General features: G+C 33.7%; 1 protein-coding gene across 5 annotated transcripts in view; it reads right to left on the bottom strand.

The window, feature by feature from the left end:
• Positions 1 to 22,319, bottom strand: part of C2CD6 (C2 calcium dependent domain containing 6) — a 108,016-nt gene that overhangs the window by 34,686 nt on the left and 51,011 nt on the right. For 4 of the 5 annotated variants that reach the window (XM_007501630.3, XM_007501624.3, XM_056807161.1 and 1 more), the window contains 4 exons: positions 18,618 to 18,697; positions 16,887 to 17,027; positions 10,013 to 10,127; positions 8,317 to 8,389 (listed from right to left, as the gene is read on the bottom strand). In XM_007501630.3, coding sequence (XP_007501692.2) covers positions 8,317 to 8,389; positions 10,013 to 10,127; positions 16,887 to 17,027; positions 18,618 to 18,697 — 409 coding nt within the window. Of the gene's footprint in view, positions 1 to 8,316; positions 8,390 to 10,012; positions 10,128 to 16,886; positions 17,028 to 18,617; positions 18,698 to 22,319 lie in introns of those variants that run through there. The other variant, XM_016425062.2, reaches the window with a different exon arrangement.

Here is a 22,319-nt window from a genome sequence, read left to right as displayed (position 1 = left end):
GTTTGGTAGTTTGATTGGCAATGAATAGGTAAACTAATTAAGGTAGAATTGTCATTTTTATTATATTGTTGACCTACCCATGAGCAATTAATGCTTTTCTAATTGTTTACATACGAGTGTGTGAAAAGTGTTTTGCAGTTGTGGTCATATAGTTCCTGGGTTTGTCTTGTCAGGCAGATTCCCAGGTATTTTATATTTTCTCCAGTAATTTTTTTTTAAAATATTATTTTATTTGGTCGTTTTCATACATTATTCACTGGAAACAAAGATCGTTTTCTTTTCCACCCCTCCCCTTCTTTCTCCAGTAATTTTAAATAGGATTTTTCTTTCTCTCTCTTACTGCTGGTAGTATAAAGAAATACTAATGATTTATGTGGGTTTATTTTATATTCTGCAATTTTGCTAAAGTTGTTAATCATTTTTATTAGTTTTTTTGGTCGATTCTCTGGGGTTCTCTCTCTCTGTGTACCACTTACAAAGAGTTATAATTTTGTTTCCTTGTTGCCTATTCTAATTCTTTCTATTTCTTTTTCTTCTCATATTGCTATATGTAACATTGCTAATACAGTATTGAATAGTAAGTAGTGTGATAGCAGGCATCCATTGCTTTAACCATGATCTTATTGGGAAGGCTTCTAGCTTATTCTCATTACTGTCAATATCTGCTGATGATTTTAGATAGATGCTATTTATCATTTTAAGGAATGTTCTCTAGTATTTTTTAAAAGCTTTTTCTGCATCTATTGAAATAATCACATGGTTTCTAATGGTTTTTATTATTGATCAGTTATGCTGATAGATTTCCTCATAATGAACTATCCTTGCATTCCTGGTATAAAATCCATCTGGTAATCTCCTTGCTAGCATTTTTAATTTTTTGCATCAATATTCATTAGATTGGTCTATAGTTTTCTTTCTCTGTTTTTTTTCTTCTTGATTTAGGTATTAATACCATATTTGTGTCATAAAAAGGAGTTTGGTAGAGTTTTTCCATATAATTTGTATATGATTGGAATTGTTCTTTAAATGTTGGGTAGAATTCACTTATGAATCAAATTGGACCTGGGGCTTTTTTCCTCAGGAAGTCCATTGATGACTTGTTCCATTTCTTTTTCCAAGATGTTGTAAATATTATATTTCCTTTTCTATTAAGCTGGGCACATTATAGTTTTTTTTTTAATTCACCTATCTTGTTTAGATTGTCAGATTTATTGACATATAACTAGACAAAATAACTTCTGATAGTTGCTTTAATTTCTTCTTTATTGGTTGTGAATTTGCCTTTTTCATTTTTAATGCTGGTAATTTGATTTTCTTTTTTTGTATCAAATTAACCAATGGTTTTGTCTTTTATTGGATTATTGTTTTTTATAAAGCCAGCTCCCTGTTTTATTATTATTTCAATGGTTTTCTTATTTTCAATTTTTATTAACTTCTCCTTTGATTTCCAGGATTTCTAATTTGGTATTTTAATTGGGGATTTAAATTTTTTTCTTTTTCTAGTTTTTTTTAAGTTGCACATCCAATTTATTAATCTGCTTTTTCTCTATTTTACTGATGCAAACATTGAGAGATTGTAAAATTTCCCCTAAGTACTTCTTTGGCTACATCCCCAAAATTTTGATGTTATCTCCTTATTGTAATTCTCTAATGAAATTGTAGGTTAGTTTTATGATTTGTTCTTTGACCCACTCATTCTTTAGAATAAGGTTAGTTTCCAATTGAGTTTTAGTTTTTTTATGCAGTCCTTTGTTTTTACAGCACAGTCCTGCTTTTCTGCATTTGGTTGCTTTATGACTTATTATATGGTCAATTTTTGTGATGTCATGTACTACTGAGAAAATTCCTTTCTATTCCCCTCCAGTTTTCTCCAGAGATATATCAACTATATCAAAGATATATCAAGATATATCAAATCTTACTTTTCTAAAATTCTATTCATTCTCTTAATTTTTGTCTTATTTTTTGAGGTTGATTCATCCAGTTCTAAGTAGAGAAAGTTAATATACTCTACTAATGAACTTTTATTGTCTATTTCCTCCTGTTACTCATGTACCTTCTTTAGGAATCTGAATGCTATGCAATTTGGTGTGTATTTGTTTAATATTGATATTACTTCATTTTATATGTAACCTTTTATCAAGAAGAAATTTCCTTCCTTATCTCTTTTAATTAGACTGGTTTGCATTTTTGCTTTGTCTGAGATCATAATTACTACTCCTGCTTTTTTAACTTTATCTGAAGCATAATAAATTCTGCTCTAACCCTTTAATTTTACTTTGTGTGTGTTTGTCTGCTTTAAATTTCTTTTTTTTATTTTGTAGATAGCATATTGTGAGATTCTGGCTTTTGATCCACTTTGCTATCCTCTTTCATTTTATGGATAAGTTCATCCCATTCACATTCACAATTATGATTAATAATTGTGTGTTTCATTCCATCTTACTTTCCCCATTTATCTTTCTCTTTCTGTCCCTTTTAGCCTTTCCTTGTTCAGAAACATTTTGCTTCTGATTACTACCTTCCCTAGTTCACCTTTCTTTCTATCTGTCCCCTGCTTTTCTTATTCTCTCTCCACTTATTACTTATTTTCTTATTCTCTCTCTTCTTATTACTTCCCTATAAGGTAAAATAGATTTCTATAACCAATTGTGTGTATGTTATTTCTGCTTTGCCTCAATTTCAATGAGAGTATTGCCTTCTTCCATCTTCCTCTTCATTGCATTGACTTTTACATGTCCTGTCATGTGAGATAATTTACTTCTGTATTTCTCTCATTTTCTATTTTCCCAGTATGTTCCTCTTTCATAGCTCTTAATTTTTTTTTTTTGGATATCATACTATCATAATCAAATTACTCCCACTCACTGTCCTAATAGTGATAAAGTTCTTAAGTATCATCAGTATCCTAAGGATCCCTTGATTACCCTAAGTATATTAAGTACTTGCATCATAAATATCTTAAGTATTTTAGTTGACACTTTCTCATGTAGGAAGTCCTTTTCTGTTTCTCTTGAGTGTCTTCTATTTTGTTAAATATCCATTTCTTTTCCAAGAGCACTATGCTCTGTTTCTCTGATAAGTGATTCTTGATTGTAGTCCTAGATCCTTTGCCTTGAGGAATATGATATTCCATATCTACTGGCCCTTTAATGTAAAAACTTCCATCTCATATAAAATTCTGACTATGCTCCATGGTATTTGATTTTTTTTTGGCTGCTTGTAGTATTTTTCTCCTTAGACTGGGAGTTCTAGAATTTGACAAAATTAGTTCTGGGATTTTAGAATTTGGGATCTCTTTTAGGAGGTAATTGGGTAGATTCTTACAATTTCTATTTTTCCCTCTTGCTCAAAAACATGAGGGTAGTTGTGTCTGATAATCTCTTGCAATATTATGTCCAGGCTACTTTTTAATATGGTTTGTCTTTCCTGGATCTATTTTCCTGGTCAGTTGATTTTCCAGTGAGATATTTCAGATTTTCTTCTAATTTTCTATTCTTTTGAATTGTTTCATTGTTTCCTGATGTCTTATGGAGTCATTAGTTTCCATTTGTCCAATTCTAATTTTTAAGAAGCAATTTTCTTTTTAGAGGTTTTGAACTACTCTTTTTTAGGCATTTAAGAGACACAAAGATCATTAAAATCACCTTTAACTGTTCTTTTTCCTTGTCCCACTCATGGAATCAATTGCCAACTACTAGGAAATTTACTACAACAAGGTCCACTACATAATAAGATGTTTTTCATTCATACAACCAACATATAGAATGCATCTATCCTTTCCTCTCCAATTATATCCTTACTTCTCTTTTGAACTATTTTAAATATGATCTAAAATGACCATCCTGCCTCCTCTTTTTACCTTCTTTTGTCAATAATTCCCACTGCTATTATATTCATCTGTTAAGATACAAAGGTCTCACCAGGTGACTCTCTTACTCAAAAATCTTCAGTAGCTTCCCATTGCCTGCTAAAACAAAAAACAAAAAAAAAAACTCCTTTACTTGATCTTTTACGCTTTCTACATTTTGGGATCAATCTTCCTTTTCTTCATTATTTCAAACTATTCACCCGCATGCAATTTACAATCCAATCAAAATGGACAATTTTTCCCACTCTTCACCTGCTTTCCACATTTTTGTGCAGGTTGTACGCTTTGGCAGAAAAACATTTTCTCTATATCCTTTCTCTGCTTTAAGGCCAAGCTCAAGTGCCATATCCTTCACAAAGATCAAAAGATAGACCAATCTGTGCAGTGATCTTTCTCTCCTAATTTTTATAGCATTACTACATTTTTCCTCTGCTCTTGACATTGAATATTATATCATACTCATCTGGGTACATATTTATCTTTTCAATTAAATTACAAGCTTCTTGAATTCAGAGACTATATAATTTTTTATTTTTGTACCCCAATATCCCCAACATTTTCCACAGTGCTTTAAAAATATCTACTGAATTATCTGTTGAAGTAAAATATTAAATTTATTAAATTGTCTTAGATGCCTGAAAGGAATATCTATATTCATCTAATTTCCTTTTTTAGGTGCACTTTACATTTAAAACACTAATATTTCAATGGATTTGCAATCTTATTGATATGTATTTATTCTTCTCATCAGTAGACTCACTCATGTCCTCCACAGCAGATATATCTAACATTCTAATAGCCTTCCTAGGTATATTTTAACATTGATTTAAGTTTGGTCTCAGGATGTCCAGATTATATTCCTCCCTGGTTGCCATATAACTGATCCACTTCTTCCAATCATATATTTCTTCAATGATATCCACTGAGATACTTCTTCTGCATTGAAAATGTCTCTATTTTTGTGTCTCACCATTGACCTTTGAGTCATTCACAATGTTGATTCTTTGTAGATTATAGTCCAAGGTATGAAACCATACATCATCTATGTAATTTGACATATTCCCTTCTTTCTATTCAGTGCAGTCTAATTCGTTGGCCATTTGTACTGCCTTTCTATATTTTTACATATATCCACACACATAGTTATACTGCTGATGTGCTATCAAAATAGACTGATCATTGGACTTTATGGCATAGTTTGGAAAACAGGCATTTTTCATCCTTTTAGTTTTTCCAGTGCATAGACACTGGTATGTTTGTGCTGGCCAGAAGGCAGCAAAGAAAGGTAACAAGCAAGAGAAGACAGCTATTTTATTACTGAGAGTAGTAAGACAAAACTTTTACCCAGCCTTGCCCTAGATATCTGTATAGCTCAGAAATGCCAAAATGTTGGGACAAAACTGAGAGCAATTTCCCAACTTATTTGTAGCTTAATGGTACAACAGTTATAATAAAAAAATTTTTAATTATTCCTAATCATAACTCATATGAGAATTAAACTTAGGAAATCAGAGAAGAGACAGAGAGGATCAGAAACAAGTCATATAGAATATATCAAATACTTCATTTTAACATGGGAGCTTTTTTGGATTTTGATTGTTGCTTGCTTGAGCAGCACATAGCTCTAAGAGATACACTAAAAAAGCATTACTCTTTTCCTCTCAGAGGGAGATTGACTTCTGAAGATGACAGTGGAAAGCAGCAGTTTGCCATGAAAAGGTTGAATAGATGAAGTGACCAGGAGACCAAAAGAAACTCCTGACAATGCCAAGAGAATACAGACAAGCCAATAAGCATCACCAGAAATCAGCAGTAGCCCTGAAATATGTGAATTATGTTTTATGATGTATGCAGCCTGGTTTTATTTGTTTCTCCATGACCAGGTGTCAAGGGTACCTGATGTGTGTCCTTTTATGTATGCTTCTTGGTCATTCATTTTCCATGTATGTCCTTCTCTACTGGTGCTATGGTTACTTATGGAAGAGTGTATTACATATGTGCACGAGAGTATTTATTTCTTGTCACTTGATTTGTTATGTTGTTTGATGAAATGTTTTTTGCTTTGAATGAACATGTGCTCTGTTAAGAGCAGTGACACTGAGAGGGGCTAATTTTTTAGGAATCTTAATGATCAATGGCTTTCAGAAGGCTTTGAATCTAAGGTAACTTTCTGGGGGCCCACATACAGGGAGACAGATGCTACAACTTGACTGTTAAGTCAATCTCTTTGGAATAATCATGGATATTTTTGAAAAGGCTACAAAGGGGTCTGAGATAATCATTGCAGTATCATTGCCAAACAGGAACTTCTGGATGACACTACCATTTGTAGTAACTTTATTTGAGACATCCTCCATTAGAGTGAGTAGACATCTCTCTGCCCTAAATAATCAGAAGACAACTGATTCACCTGAATTATCTCTGTTGCTACATTTATAAAAGAACTCTTTGGGACCTTAACACATGATTAAGAAATTCTTTGTTGGTGGAGAGTCTTTAAATGCTATTGTTTTGCTCTTTTGAGCCCAATGCTTTTTTTTTTGTAGTTGACAAAAAATAAAGGTGTCAAGATCTTGTATTCACTGTATCTTTCAGTAATTTGTATAATTACAGAAATATGGATTGCTGAAAAAATAATTTGTTAAAGCCTTTCTTTCCCCTTCTAATATTTTCATCAACTATCCCTTGAAATATGTATAGATCATTTTCATATGTTTTGAAGATGAGAAAATAGGCATGCAGATCAGTAGCTACTTAAATTCTTAAAACCCCAACTTTTCCTATTATTGTCAAGGTGTATCACTACTTTTCCACTTCTCCAAAGTTTGTAACCTAGAAGTCACTGAAGGCTCTTTACTATAAACTCACATCCAATATCTAATCAGTTGTCAAATCTTAATGATTCTACTTCCCTGGCATCTCTTGTATCTGACCTCTTCCCATAAACCACTTCTCCTCCATTCTGGCCTAAATTGACACTCACTTGGATTACTGCAATAGTCTAATTTGTTTCTAACCTTTCCCCTCTCTAATCCATCCTCCATACTACTGTCAAATTTATAAGTCTTAAGCAGGGATCTGATCATGTTGCTCTTCATTCAAGAAGCTTCAGTGGTTCTCTATTAGACCTAGGATAAAATGCAAACTAATCTGTTTGAAATGTATATGCTTTTACAGTTTCACTCTAATTATCTTTTTTCTAGACTGAGTATACATTATTCATTTAGTCAGTCAATAAACACTTACTAAGTTAAGTTAGTACTCTGTGCCAAACACTGTTACTAGGTGCTGGGAATTTAAAAAAAAGTGGCAAAAGACAGTCTCCTGCTTTCAAAAAGTTCACAATCTAATGGAGGAGTCAACAAAACAAATAAATATATACAAACAAGACAAATACAGGGAAAATAGGAAGTAATTAACAAAGGGAAGACACTAAAAAACATCCAGGTGGTGCAGTGGATAGAGTGCTGGGCCTGAAAACAGGAGGATTCATCTTCTGGAGTTCAAATTGGATTTTAAATAGCTGTGCAACCCTGGGCAAGTCATTTAACTCCATTTGCCTCAGTTCTTTATCTCTAAAATGATCTGGAGAAGGAAATAGCAAACCACTCAAGTATCTGTCCCAAACCCCCAAAAGGAGGTCGCAAAGAATTGGACATGACTGTAAAACAACTGAACAACAAACAGCAAGCCAGGGAGGCCAGTAGGCAGAGATCAGGCATAGAGGATAGTCAGGAAAAAAAAAATGCCTACACCTAAGGGATGGAGTGTTTTGCCTGTCAAAGAGCCAGGAGGCCAGCATCACTGGATTGAAGAGTACAGGTTGTGAACAAAGGTTTAAAAAAACTGGAAAGGTACAAGGGTAGCTAGATTATGAAGGACTCTGAATGCCAAACAGAAAATTTTATATTTGATCCTGGGGGTGATAGGAGGGTGACATGGTTGGACCTGTGTTTAAAGAAAATCACTTTAGTGGAAAAAGAGAGGATGGCTCAGAGAAGAGACTTGAGGCATACAGGCCAACAGCAATACTCCAGGCATGAAAGATAGAAACACACAGTAAAAAACGTGTTCTCTTTCCCTTTCTTTTGCACACGCACACACACACTCTCATTCACACACTCACATACACAGTGGATCAAAGAACAATAGCCTATAAAATACACATGGTGGAGTTCACATTTCTAAACTTGTTTTTTGGCTCTTAGAGACATTTTTCAACAGAGCCTGAAACAAGTTCTAAAACTTATTTGTGTATTTTCTCTGAAAGTCGTACAAATAAGAAGGGTTTCTATATAAAACCAGAATAATATATGCAACTAATCACCTAATTTAAACATGAAAATACACTTAATAAAAGCATTAGCTTTTCTTTTGGGGGGAATGCCTACTTTTCTTTAAATTATCTTAACAATAATTATAAAGAATCAAATGAGTTCTTAGACCTGATGTCTGAAAGAAACTTGCTGGAAATGGAGTAGCACGATTAAAAATCATGTCATCATTGTCATCAGTATCCTGAAAGTAAAGAAACGCAAACATATTAGAGAAAATATGAAACTTTGTCAATAAATGGATTTTTAAAATTTTGTCTTCATGATTTATCATGATGATATGTCCCTATGGTGTAATGGGGACAAGAAGAGGGAGACCAGAGTGTATGTGAGAAAGAAACTCCATTAGCATTGTTTCAAGGGAAGTTCTTCCAGGAAGAGGTTATCTTAGATTGTGTGAACAAGACAGGTGAAGGCTGTTGTAAATCAAACAGTATGTAAATTTTAAAACCTTCATTATTATTTTGAACAGAGATTAGAGAATAGGCTTAGGGACATGAGAGGGGAGTCAGAAAGATTCAGAAGTAGATGTTACTTACTCCCTCTCTCCTCTCCTTGCTTTTTTTTTTTGTAGAATGCGAACTCTACTCATTTCCTTCCACCTCACAAAATCCCTAATTTCTTTTAAAACTTAGCTAAAAAAAAAAACAACAAAAAACAGCTCAAATACCACTTCTAAAAGAAAATCCATCTTGACCTAGTGCCTAGGCTGCTAGTGCCTGCCTTTCATAAATGACCATGTGCATACAACCTAGACTTCATGGGTCCTTCAATGGACCAAGATTTAGTATAACTGTTTGAGGGTTATCAATTATGCAACTTAAGGCATAAATCACAATCTGATATTTCTCTACTACCTCAAGAGACACAAATCCAAGAGCAAAAGGATGAGACATTTAATACTAGCAAGGAAGGGAATCAAATAGCAAAAGCAATCTCTAAACCTGTTCAGAAATAGGCACAACCTCATATACCTCTCCAGAATGGGAGAATGGGCCAAAATATTACTCTCTTTGTAGGCAGTTAAAGTGAGAATAAAGAAACATTTGGTCTGCATATCCTTTCAGAATATTCTCAAATGTCCAACAGGAAGATCTGTTGCTTTTTGGTAGTAAGCTAGAATCTTTGCACTAAGATCACTTCACTGGGATACCTCCTAAACTCTTCATCCCCCTTGTTCCTAGTTTGGATAGCCCCATCTTGTAGCATCACCATACCGCTGCCAAAATTCTTAATGACATAGTCATGTCATCTAATTACCCCTATGGTTAAGGGGTACACCAGGAAATCTCTTCAAGGGGATACTCAACTCACATAATATACAATGATCACCTCTTATGGAGCGAGAAGGAAACCTCCTTGAGAAAACCTGAGAGCAATCCCCACCAATTTCATACCCTGCAGCTGTAGAAGGCTTTCCATTAATAACATGCCCCTAGGGCCTGATCCTAGGTCTTGGAGACCTCTCACACTCTTTATGTCTCAGTAGGAATGTTATCTTCTGCCACCTGTATACAATGCAGAACAAAAGGCTTTGTTCTGGCAAGGTGCCTGTCATCCATATATCAAATTTATACAAGATTCCATGACAGAAACTCAGTTATCTATTTGCTTCAGTAAGTTTTTAGGCCAAAGTTTATATTTTCCAGATTGTCCATGTTGTACATTTCTAGCCTTGCATGTCAATAAGCAATATGTTAAACACTAAATTGTTCAAAATGGAAAGAAAACATGATATAAAAATTGGAAAATCATTTAAAATTATAATTTGTATATGAAACAGTAAACTGATGTATCTTTTAGTTACCTTAGAGTCCTCAAATTCTTTTGGTTCTATTTTCATGCGAAGAATTTGATCTAAATAATTGGATTTTTCTTCCCATGTTTTCAAATTTCTGTATTCTTTCTTCATTCTGTCAAGCCTAATGAAAAGGAATTCACTTGATTATATGTTTAATATACATTAACACAATGGATTCTAGTTAGAAAGAAACACGGGATATTCAGGGTAGTTTAGGCTAAATGGAATGGAATTAAATATATTGTGAATGAGTATCACAAGTGTCTGTGTGGAGGAATGTGCACCCTAAATGATCCCACCCCATTTGTGCAGCACAGTTAAATCTTTAGGAAGAATTAGAATGTTTTAGACTTAGACTTGGGATCTTTTGTACCTATCCCATAAATGGAAAGAGTGTCTTTAAGTATGCCCCTAGAATTTTGGCATCCTGTTAATACTAGTTAAGTCTTACATTTCTACAACTTAAGAAGTAATAAAAATTAAGGTAAGTGTTTATACTGGTTTAGAGAGAGTTGGTTATAATTGTAACTCAAGAGCCCCCAAGACCTATGTTGGCAAATCTATAGCATGTGTGCCAGAGGATACTGCTCCCTTCCCCCTTTCCATGAGCTCCTCAAGACATTTTTCCCATCACCCACTCCTCTGCCCAGCAGCCCAATGAGAGAGCTTCCTCCCTCCCCTGTCTGGGGTAAGGTGGGGGTTCACATGCAGGGTGAGGGTTGCATTTTGGGCACTTGGTTTCTAAAAGGTTCACCATCATTGCCCTAACCATATTTATTAGGATATATATAGAAATTGTAAGAAATTCTATCTCTGAGCCAAATCAAACCATCATCCTTAATCAAACAACATATAAAGTGATTGCCTACTCCTATAAAATCTATTAACAGAGATTTTATGTCAATATTGCTTTACCCAAGGGGTTCCAAACTTGTATATAGTGGACCCTTTACTTGTAGCCTATAGATTGGTGCTGGGAATCTTTCACTAAGTGAGGGACCACACTCACTTGTCATAGGATGGATACAAATTTTAACCACCATTTAAACATGCCCTTTATAAGAGCTGGTGAATAACCAGGGAACATATGTTGCTTATTGTTTTGATTTTGCTATCTTCAATTTGAATCATTTTATAGAAATCTTTCTACATTTTCTGTGTTCTTTATATTGCTTTTTATAGTACAAAAATACTTACTACATCAACCTAATTTTAGGTAAATTTACATATTGGCTATTTCCAGATTTTTGCTATTATAAATAAATCTCTTAGGAATATTTTCATACACATGTATTTTTTCCTTTGAATAACGTCTTCATGAAATAGCTTAGTAATGTTTGGTCAAATGCTATGACAGGGTTGCATAATTCTTATTTTTTGTTGCCAAATTGCTTTCCAAAAAGATTACTACAATTCAAGTTGTATTCTTAGTATATAGTCATCTATTTCCTTTAAGACTCTCAAAATTGAACTTTATGTTTTTAAAACTGTAACCATTCAAAGGGCCAATTAGGTTTAGAAAGCTATTTTACCCTATAGGAAAACAGGCCCTCCTATTATTCTGTAAGTTAAGAAGACTTTTACCCTTCTAGATGTGTATGTTATTTCCACTTTGATCCAGATCTGATGAAAATAGGATTTTGATACTACCAGTCCTCTACCCCTTTCTCCCTTCCTAGTAACAGTTCTTCATTCATGCCTCTTTTGTATGAAATAGTTGCTCCATTTTACCTCTCTCTATTCAATTTTATTTTTTAGAAACATTCCATCATATTTTCAACTCAACCCCAAACCTTCTCTATATATGTGTTCATGATATTCTTTTTTTTCCCATTTTTAAAATTTAGAATATTTTTTCCATAGTTACATGATTCATGATTTTTCCCACCCCCTCCTAGAGCTAACAAGCAATTCCACTGGGTTATATGTGTATCATTGTTCAAAACCAATTCATGATATCATTCTTAAGAGTTATAATGTTTTCCCATATAAGAAATAAACAGTGTGACCTTATGGAATCCTTTGTAAACTGATCTTTCATGTCTACCTTCTTATGTTTCTCCTGATTCTTGAAGACTAGATTTTCTGTTCAGGTCTGGTCTTTTCCTCAAGAATATCTGAAAGTCCTTTAATTCATTACAAATTTTTTTTTTCCTTCAAGGATTACAGTCAACTTTGCTGGGTTGTAAACTCAGTTTCTTTGTTCTTTGAAATTTCATTCCATGTGTTTCAGTCTTTTAATGTAGAAACTTACATCTCGTGTTATTTTGTGTTATATTATCTTGTGTTGTCTTGACTATCGCTCCATAATATTTTGTCCTTTTTAATTACTTGTAGCATTTTCTCCTTAACCTGGGAGCTTTGAAAATTAACTATAATGTTACTGTGAATTCTGATCTTAGTATCTCTTTTAGGTGATAGCCAAAGGATTCTTTAAATTTCAATTTAGCCTATGTTTCTAAAACTTCTGGGCAATTTTTTCTTAATTTCTTGAAGAATACTGTCTTGACTCTTTTTTTGCTCATAACTTTCAAGAAATCCACCAGTTCTTATATGGTCTCTCCTCCATCAGTTTTCTAGGTCAGTTTTTTGTAATTTTCACATTCTCTTCTACTTTTTCATTCTTTTGATTTTGCTCATTTCTCTCTCTCTCTCTCTCTCTCTCTCTCTCTCTCTCTCTCTCTCTCTCTCTCTCTCTCTCTCTCTCTATTTCTCTCTCTCTCTCTCTCTCTTCCTTTCTCTCTCTCTCTCCCTCTCCTTCCCTCCCTCCTTCTCTCTCTCTCTTGGCTTCCCATGAGTTTTTTCTTTAGAATATTTCTCCATTGTTACATGATTCAATGATTCATGATCCCCCTTCTTCCCCCCCTCCCCCGCCCCACTCCTGGAGCTGATAAGTAGTTCCACTGGGTTATACATGTATAATTGCCTAAAACCTATTTCCATGTTATTTATATTTGCAGTAGAGTGATATTTTAACATCAAAACCCTAATCATATCCATATCAAACTATGTAATCAATCATATGTTTTTCTTCTGCACTTCTGTTCCCACACTCAATTATTTCTTAATGTCTTAAGATGTCATTGGCTTCCCCTTGTCCAATTCTAATTATTTAAGGAATTATTTTTAAATAAGTTTTTGGAGCTCTTTTTCCAATTAGTTGACTTAGTAATTTCTTGCATTATTCAATTAAAATTTTTTTCTTCAACCTCTCTTATTTGATTTTTAAAGTCTTTTTGAAGCTCTTCTAAGAATTTCTTTGGGAGTTTGTGGCTATTTTATGATCTACTTTTACATTCTATAAGTAAAGATTTTAACTTCACTGTCTTCTGAGTTTGGAAGCTGATATTTTCTATCATCCCAAGAACTATCTACTATTTGTTTCTCTTTTGCTTATGCTAATTTTTTTAAGTGGCCTATTTCTTAACTGTAAACTTTTTGTTTGAGTCTGGCTCTGCTCCCAAGGTGTAGGAGACAATGTCTCAGGTTTCAGTTTTTTCATGCCATTATTTTGAGCTAGATCTATCTGGGGACTTTTGATCTCTTGATTCTTCCAGTTTTTATGATCCAGGGCTTGGTATAGTCACTACTCCATAGCTTCATGACCCAAACTATGAGTGACCTCAGGTATTCCTCCATGCCTCTGAGCCACAACCAGTGTCCCCAGTAATGCTGCCACTGCAAATGTTCTTACCTTCTATGTTCCTTCATTACTCTCCAGCAGCTGCAGATGTTAGGACAATCCTCTGACCTGAAACTGAAACTAGATCTACTCTTCTAGGAGCGATAAGTACACCTAGATGATTACAGTTGTGGGGTCCTGGCCCCCCTGCAACTGTAATCATCCAGTTATCTTGCTTTTTCTCACCAGCCTGGGATAGTATCTGATCAGTTCACCCGGGCCCCCACAATATTTCCTGATCAGCGGTCAAACCCTCACATAGTTGGTATGTCAAAATCTCTCCTAAACTGAAGTTACTGCTATCCTGTTGCCCTCAGTGCTTATTGTTTGTTGATTTGGCAATATCTACCTTGATCTGTATTGGGGTATATGCACTTCAATCAGGTCAGATCACCACTCTGGGAAGTAAGAAGGCTTTCCAGTCTTCTCTTCACTAAGCAAAAGAGACACCAAGATATAGTGGGATTGAATGAGCAGAGATCATAGTTGAAGTTGGCAAGCCTTTTTAAATGTATAAATAGCTAATCAAAAAGCATCTTCTTCAATATATATTTAGCCAACCAAAATCAATTAAGGTATGTCTACTCCTGCTCCACGTTTTTTTCAAGGCACTTTCCTCACATTTCTCCCAAAAGGAGCACTTTAGAATTCTCCATGTTGAGATGCTATATTAACAAGCTTATAGTATTTGGACATGTCATATTCTTTTTTTTTTCATTTAAATATTCTTTTTTACCTCAAGAGTATACTTCATGGCTAACTTGTGGTCAACAACCAGTCTCTTTTGTTTGTTTCTGAAGAGAAGAATGAAAGTATTTGATAATATAAAGGAAATATCTTGGCTCATGAAGAAATGTATTCAGTTGTTACAGACCAGGTAATTTTGGGTACTCAGTTTCTTTTGCTTTTCAAACTATCACATTTCCACCTCCTTGTGTTTCCTTTTACTCAAGCAATGCTGCACTGTTCAGACTGATGCTTTTTGCTATGTTGTTTGCTTATTTGGCTAATTAGAAAATTCTCTCTTTGATATTGAAGCTTTAGAGTTTGGTAACTACATTTCTAGTTGAGGTAAACTTGGCACAATGGTGTTCTATATATCCTAACCTTTGTTTCCAATACTTCTGAACAATTTCCTTGTATGATTTTCTGGGATATGGTATTTAGATTTTTCATTTCCTTATGTATTTTGGATTTCAACAAATTCTCAAGTTTTCTTAACAAGTTTTGTTTTGATATAAGAATCTTAATTTATTCCAGTTATGCCATTTACATTTGTTATTTGGCCTATCATCTCTCTATTTTTATCTTCCAGAGGAGACATTCTGTTCCCTAGAGAATTTACTGATTTATACTTTCCACTAAATGTTCAATGCTATCATCTCACTTTTGTCTTTTTATTTCATTGCTCATACCTCTTATTTTTATAGATGCTAGATTTTCTTTTATCATTGAAGTTTTAAAAATTCTAATTGTTTTTAGTGTTGATGGATTTTTTCTTTTAGTATTCTAGTTGTTGCATGTTTTTCCCTTTTGAAGGTTGGATTTCATTTCCTTTTACCCTATAATATTATTTCCTATGAAGATTTCTTTCCTTTCCCCTCTACTTTTAAAAAATAAATCAGATACATTTTTATTTTTTTTGAAGTGACTGAGAATTCAGTGTAGTTATAACCACTCAATTTTCCTGCTAAAACTTCATAGAAGAATTTTTCTCTTTTGTTCTGATTTTATATCATTTAAAAAGAAGATCTTTTCTCTCTTTTCTTTCTGTATTATAGAAGGGAATTTGCATGAAAACTTTGTGGTAATTGCTAAAATTAGTTTTTGGAAAGTCTTGGTATTATCACTACCTATGCTTTTTAGGATCATTGGGAAAGAGATAAATCCTTAAGTTGTACATATATATTTCCCTTGAGATAACTCTAAACCTGCAAAATAGCTACCCATTTCCAAAATAATATATTAAAATCCTAATATTCCTTAGACAGAAGATTCAAGATTTGGCTGCTGATCCTTTTGATATGAATACTTCACTAAAATACCTGGGAACTCAGCCAAATAGTAGTTATTTCATTGCTTTTAAGAGATTTTCTTTGAAAGAAATTAATGGAGGTAGCAGCCAAGGGGAAAACTGCTTGATTATGTTAACTGAAGTTGGAATAAGTATATCTAACTTACTGGTAAATAAGGAGTGAAAGGGGATAAGATGAGCTTATTTTCATAGAAATTCCTTGAACTGTGTACTAGGAATAGACCTTATCTTAAGTTGCTATAGACCTATGGACTTAGGATAATAGGATTCAGATAATTAAACATGTTTTCATTATGTGTCCAGGGAAGTTCATCCCCTCCCCTCCTGGAGGGCTGACCAGTTGATCAACATTCTTCACATATCAGATAAGAGAGTGGGCAGAGCCCACCTAGGTCTTTTTTTTTTGCGCAGAAGTTGGGCTGGAGGAGAGAAGTGAGGGAGAGAGGGATTCTTGGAGAATAGGCCACACCTGCTTAGAACTTAGAGTAAGGAAGAGACTTTATTCTTAACCTCTAAACTCTATGCTTAACCACTTTTTCTATGTCAAGTGATTATTAATAAACAATATGAAAAATAATAACTGGTAGATATATATTAACTTTAAATATAACAATTATGTCCTCTATCTCTGAATTTTCTGTCACCATAATATATATGGATAACCCCAACCAAAAATTATATTTGGATATAGCAACAACAGCTAGGTAGTCCTGTTTCTTCTGATTTTTGCCAGTTTTGTGTTTTCTTATTTCCTACTTGTTACCTGGTCTTTTACATTTTTTTTAAACCCAAAAGTATTACTTTATTTCTGGGAAGATATATTCATAGAATGTTAGATCGGGAAATAATTTTAGTGATAATCTCAATCCAGGCTCCCTCATTTTATAGAAGAGGAAAATGAATCACAGATGAATTACTTCTCAAAATCACATAACTAGTTAAGAACAGAATTAAGACAAGAAACCACCTGCTTGACTCTCAGTCCAGTGTACTTTGGATTCTATCATGCCATTACCCTTCCAACATATCACCATTCAAGCATTCAAGCAAAAGTCAGACCAAATAAGTATAGATGAGTGATTGTTCTTGGAATTTTTTCTTGGAGACAGATAAATTATCCCATGAGACAAATATGTAGATAAGAAAAGGGGATTATTTCTTGCCTGTCTCGTGGTTGTTGTTGAAGTTTTTCAAGTCGTACTGGAGATGATAAATGAGTCTGTTTTTGTTGATTCCCAAGAGTAACATTTAAGTCTGGGGATAAGAATGCTGGATATTCTATTAGTTGCGGTGTGATGACATTTCTACAAAATAGAAATACAGTTAAATATCTAAAATATGTCTTTTTCAAATGTGCACAATTCTAAAACCAATCCACTTCATCTCCTTTGTCTCATTTACCTTGACAGCTACTTTATCTCTCTCTAGACTAGCACTGAGTGGAGTTAGAAGAGGAAGGTCTAAGATTCTAAAAGGGATGAAAATTCTCCAATCTTTAGTTCCCCACTACTTGCAAAAAAGAAAGCTTGCTGAAAACAGTAACAGCAAAGGAGATAAAAGGCTTGAATTTCTTTGTGAAAATTTTTTTACAGCTATTGCTTTACTTTAGAGCAACAGAAAATAACTGGAGCAGGAATAAGTTTCTATACCTAAGTTTCTCTCCTATCTACATTCTAACCCTTAGCACTAACAGTCACAAACATTTTTTTGCACTTAAGGTTACCTTATTCATTGTCATTTTAGATGTATGATTTTTTTTAAACCTTTACCTTCCATCTTGGAACCAGTTCACTATCCCTCAGACCATTGGAGGGCCAAACTATAAAAAAAAACTATGAACAAATCTGTATACCACTGTCTGGGATAGCGGAGGCTGCAGCGCTGGCTGTGAGGGGCCTGCCACACCTTGCACAGCCCATCACTGCCACCACTATACCAGGCAGCAGAATACACAGTGTGGAATCCCCTCCCCCAGATCGCTGCTCACCATGCTGACATTTTCCATTGTGTAGCCACATAATCCTTTGCAAGGCACCTTGTTCTTGTTCAGTTACTCTCAGAACAAGGTGCCACGCAAAGGATTATGTCACCAGAAGTAGTACTGTACATGAACGAACACTATGCTTTGCAGTGCTGCCACATATAGTGCTCCTGTCATTGACCACCAATGAAAGAGGTGCCCCTTCTGGAACTGCAGTGGGGGCTGGATAAATGGCCTCAGGGGGCCGCATGTGGCCCATGGGCCATAGTTTGGGGACCCCTGTAATGGGGATTAAGTGACTTTGCCCAGAGTCAACACAGCTAGGAAGTGTCTGAGGTCACATTTGAACCCAGGACCTCCCATTTCTGCACCTGACTTTCAATCCACTAAGCCACCTCACTGCCCCCTAGATATATGATTTTGAAATGAAAAGTGTACTAGTACAACTCTAGGTTTTCTTGTAACCTTTTTCAGTTTTTATTCTTAATTTCTCTTCCTTCAAGCTTATGTCTTTAATGCTTTCACTAAATGCAATTTGTATCTTCTCTCTTTTTTTGAGTTTAAGTTCTACTCTCCTTTTACTTATATTCCTCCTTTTACTTCTGAATATCCTCTCTAGTCATGTTAGACTCTTACTCCCTGACTCTGATTCCTCTCCACTTCTTACTATTCAAAAATGTGATATACTAAATGTTTTCAAATTGCATATTCAGTTTTCTTTGTATTCTCAAATGAGAGAATCTATGTAAAGTCCTGTGCAAACTTTAAAGTACTATATAAATGCTGGCTACTAATTTTGTTTTACTACTAGTTACTCAAGGGCACCTATTTATTGAATTATTAGAATTTTTGTAGCCATCTTAGAAAGTTTTTTAATTTATTAATGAACAATTTTTTTTTCAAAAACACTTACGTTAGAGGGTCTGTTCTTTCTACAGGTGGGGGAACATTCATAAACATGGATGGCTGAATCAATTTTTGAAGTGGTTTTAACTGAAAAAGAAAAATATAAATTAATTTTAACAATAAATAATTAGTACCTTCATTTCACTTCTTTAAGCAAAGTAATAATGGTACAATAAATTCAGAGTCAGATGACAAGTTGTTTTCCTCATCCATAAAAATGAGGGGGTTGAAATAGATGATATTTAAGGTCTCTTTTAACTTTAATAATCTACAAGTACATATAACAGATGTGCACAGAGAAAATTCTTGCTGGAAGAATCTAAGCACCTCTAAAGAAATTCAGCCCTCAAACATCTCTCATGCATGGGCACAGTTCTAGGCACAAGAAGGTTGTGAATAGGGCCTGCTAAAAGAAGAGTTATGAGAATTTGTTGGCATATAATTGAGCAAAATAACTCAGAATTGTTTTAATTTCATCTTCAATGGTAGTGATTTTGTTTTCTTCCCTATTTTGTTGATTGTTTCATAAAATGAATTCCTTATTTTATTTATTAATTCAATGGTTATCTTACATTCAATTTTTGCTGATCTCAAATATTTACTGATCCAAATATTTGACTACCCACTCAAGATTCATCATCTAAGAACAAATCTTTAAATCTCTTACTTTCCCAGAAAGAAATGTTTTGTTATTCCCTGGAGGCAAGATTTATATACATACATGATTTATTGTAAAATGAGATTGTAGTAGTAAAAAAATTAAAATTACAAAGTGCTTTTGGCTTTTCAACCTATTTTAACCCTCTGTTATCTCCTTTGATCTTTATAACCAACCTTGGGAAGAATATAGGGTAGAAAGAGAAGCCTTGGGACAGGTTACCCATGAGGTTCTGTCATGTCCTCCTAAAATTTATATAATTTTTTTTTTGGTTGCAGCCACTAAGGTAATTTGCTTGTTTGAACCTATTTGTTACAAAGATTTTGCTTTTGCTTTTTTTTTTTTTAACTTTGCTTTTTAGGATTTCCCATTTGGTCTTTGGAGATTTTTGATTTGTTCTTTTTTCTATTTTTTTAAAGTTATATTCCCGATTCATTGATATGATCTTTCTCTCTTTTATTAATATAAGCATTTAGACATATGAACTTTCCTCTAATTACTGCTTTTGCTATATATCATGGGTTTTGATATGCTGTCTCTATTATTTTCTTTATTTATTTTTCTGTGAGTTGTGCTTTAATCCACTCATTATTTAGGATTGGCTTCCAATTACTTTTTACCTTTAAATGCAATTATTATAAATTTTTACTGAATTTTGGCCTGAAAAGGATTATTTTAATATTTCTGCTTTTCTACGTTTAACTATGATGGGGTGTGCCCTAATATAAGGTCAATTTTCATAAAGGTGACTTGTGCCTTTCATTCAATTCTCTCCAGATATTGATCATATTTAACTTATCCAAGGTTCTGTTCATCTCCTTGGCTTCTTTCTGATTTTTTGCTTAGATTTATCTAGTTCTAAGAGGAGAAAATTGAAGTCTCCCATCACAACTGTTTTGTTTTCTATTCTCATTTGTAACTCTTTTAGGTTTTCTTTTTAAAAACTGGGTACTATAACATTTGGTACATATAGATTTAATATTGATAATGCTTCATTTATCTATTGTATCTTTTAACATGATATATTTTCCCTGTTTATCTCCTTTAATTCTATTTTAGCTTTAACTTTGTCAGAGATCATGATTTCCTGCTTTCTTTGTATCAGCTGAAGCACAGTGTATCCTGCTCCAGCCCATTTATTTTTCCTCTGTGTGTCTCTCATTTAAAAGCATTTCTTATAAATGACATATTGTTGGGTTTTAGTTTTTTATCTATTCTGCTATTAATTTCTTTTTTATGGGTGAATTTATCCCATTTACATTTGAAGACATAATTGCTTGTAGGTTTCCCTCCATTCTATTTTTCTTTACTATTTGTCCTTTTTCTCTCCTATTGCCCTATCCCTCCTGAGAATTCTAATTTTTTCTGACCACTGCCTCTACAATCCATACTCCTCCCTTATCCTCTCCTCTTGCCCTCCTACTTCTTCTACTATCCACTCTTCAAAAAGTCCCTTCCTTATCCTCCCACCCTGGCCTTATATTTCTTATCCTCCTTTTTCTTGATATGTACTCCCTTCTAGGAATCCCTTCCTTATCTTATCCCATTGCCTTCTTTTAATCTACACTCCCTTCTCTTGATTCTTTTGTCCCTCCTTTAACTTATCCATTCATCCTCCTGTTTCTTTGTAAGTTATAAAAACTTTTATCCTTCTGGTTGTATATATTGCTCTCTCTTCAACCCAGATCTGATGAGACTAGGGTTCTAGTACTACTAGCCCTCCACCCCCTCCTTCTCTTCTGTGATAAGTCTTACACTCATGCTTCTTTTGTATGAGATAACTGTTCCATCTTGCTTCTTCCTACCCTATTTTATTATTTTTTTTAGCTCATTCTATTATTTTCAACTTAATCTTCTATCTATATCTACTCTTTCAAACTACCCAAATAGTGATGTCATTCTTAAGGGTTATATGACTTTTTCCATATAAAAGTAAACAATTTGTTTGATCTTGTTGAATCTCTTATAACTAGTCTTTCATGTTTATCTTCTTATGGTTCTTGCAGATCAAATTTTCTACTCAGATCAAAAAAAAAAGAAAGAAATTCCTTTATTTTGTTAAATGCCCATTTTTCCCCACATATAATTATGCTCAGTTTTATTCTTAATTGTGAACCCAGGTCCTTTGCTCTTTGAAATATTCTGTATACATGCCCTTCATTCTTTTAATGTTGAAGCTGCTAAGTCTTGTGCTATTCTGACTGTAGCTCAACAGTATTAATTGTTGTTGTTGCTTATGGTATTTTCTCCTTAACCTGGGAATTATAGAAGTTAGCAATGATGTTCCTATGCATTTTCTTCTTGTGATCTCTTTTTGGTGGTGATCTGTATAGATTCATTCCATTTCTACTTTGCCCTAGAGTAAAAAAAGTTCCAAAACTTTAGGACAATGTTCCTTAATAATTTCCTGGAGTATAATGTCTAAACTCTTTTTTAAAAAAATCTTAATTTTTTGAAAGTCTAACAATTTTTATATTGTCTCTCTTCAATCTATTGAGATGCTTCATATTCTCTTCTATTTTTTCATTCTTTGGTTTTGCTTTGTAATTTCTTGTTCCCTTAAATAGTCATTAACTTTTCCTGGGCCAATTCTGATTTTTAATAAGACATTTTCTTCCATGATTTTTTGAATTTTTTTGCTAATTGCATGGCCTTTCTTTCATAATTTTCTTGATTTTCTTGCATTACTCTTAAATTTTTTTCTAATTTTTCCTCAACCTCTTTCATTTTTTTCTTTTAGAGATAAATATTAGCTGTATGACCTTGGATAAATCATTTAACCTCTGTTTATCTCAGTTTCCTCATCTGTAAAATGGGGATAATGATATCAGCTACCTCCTAGGGTTGTGATAATATAATATTTGTAAAGTATTCATTTCATATATGCTATGTAAATGATAGATATTATTATTATTATTGAAGCAGTTTAAAAGTCCTATGTCCATGAAGTTATCTCTGGATTGATTTCAGGGGGTTGGTGAACTGGGATGGCAAAAAATGCACTTTTATTTTCTCTAATTTCTAACTAAAGTTTAGCATTCCCTTAAATTA

Source organism: Monodelphis domestica, chromosome 8, assembly GCF_027887165.1.
Source record: "Monodelphis domestica isolate mMonDom1 chromosome 8, mMonDom1.pri, whole genome shotgun sequence".
NCBI classification, from domain to species: domain Eukaryota; kingdom Metazoa; phylum Chordata; class Mammalia; order Didelphimorphia; family Didelphidae; genus Monodelphis; species Monodelphis domestica.
Note: the sequence above shows the minus strand (reverse complement) of the source record. Positions and strands in the feature narration are given on the sequence as shown.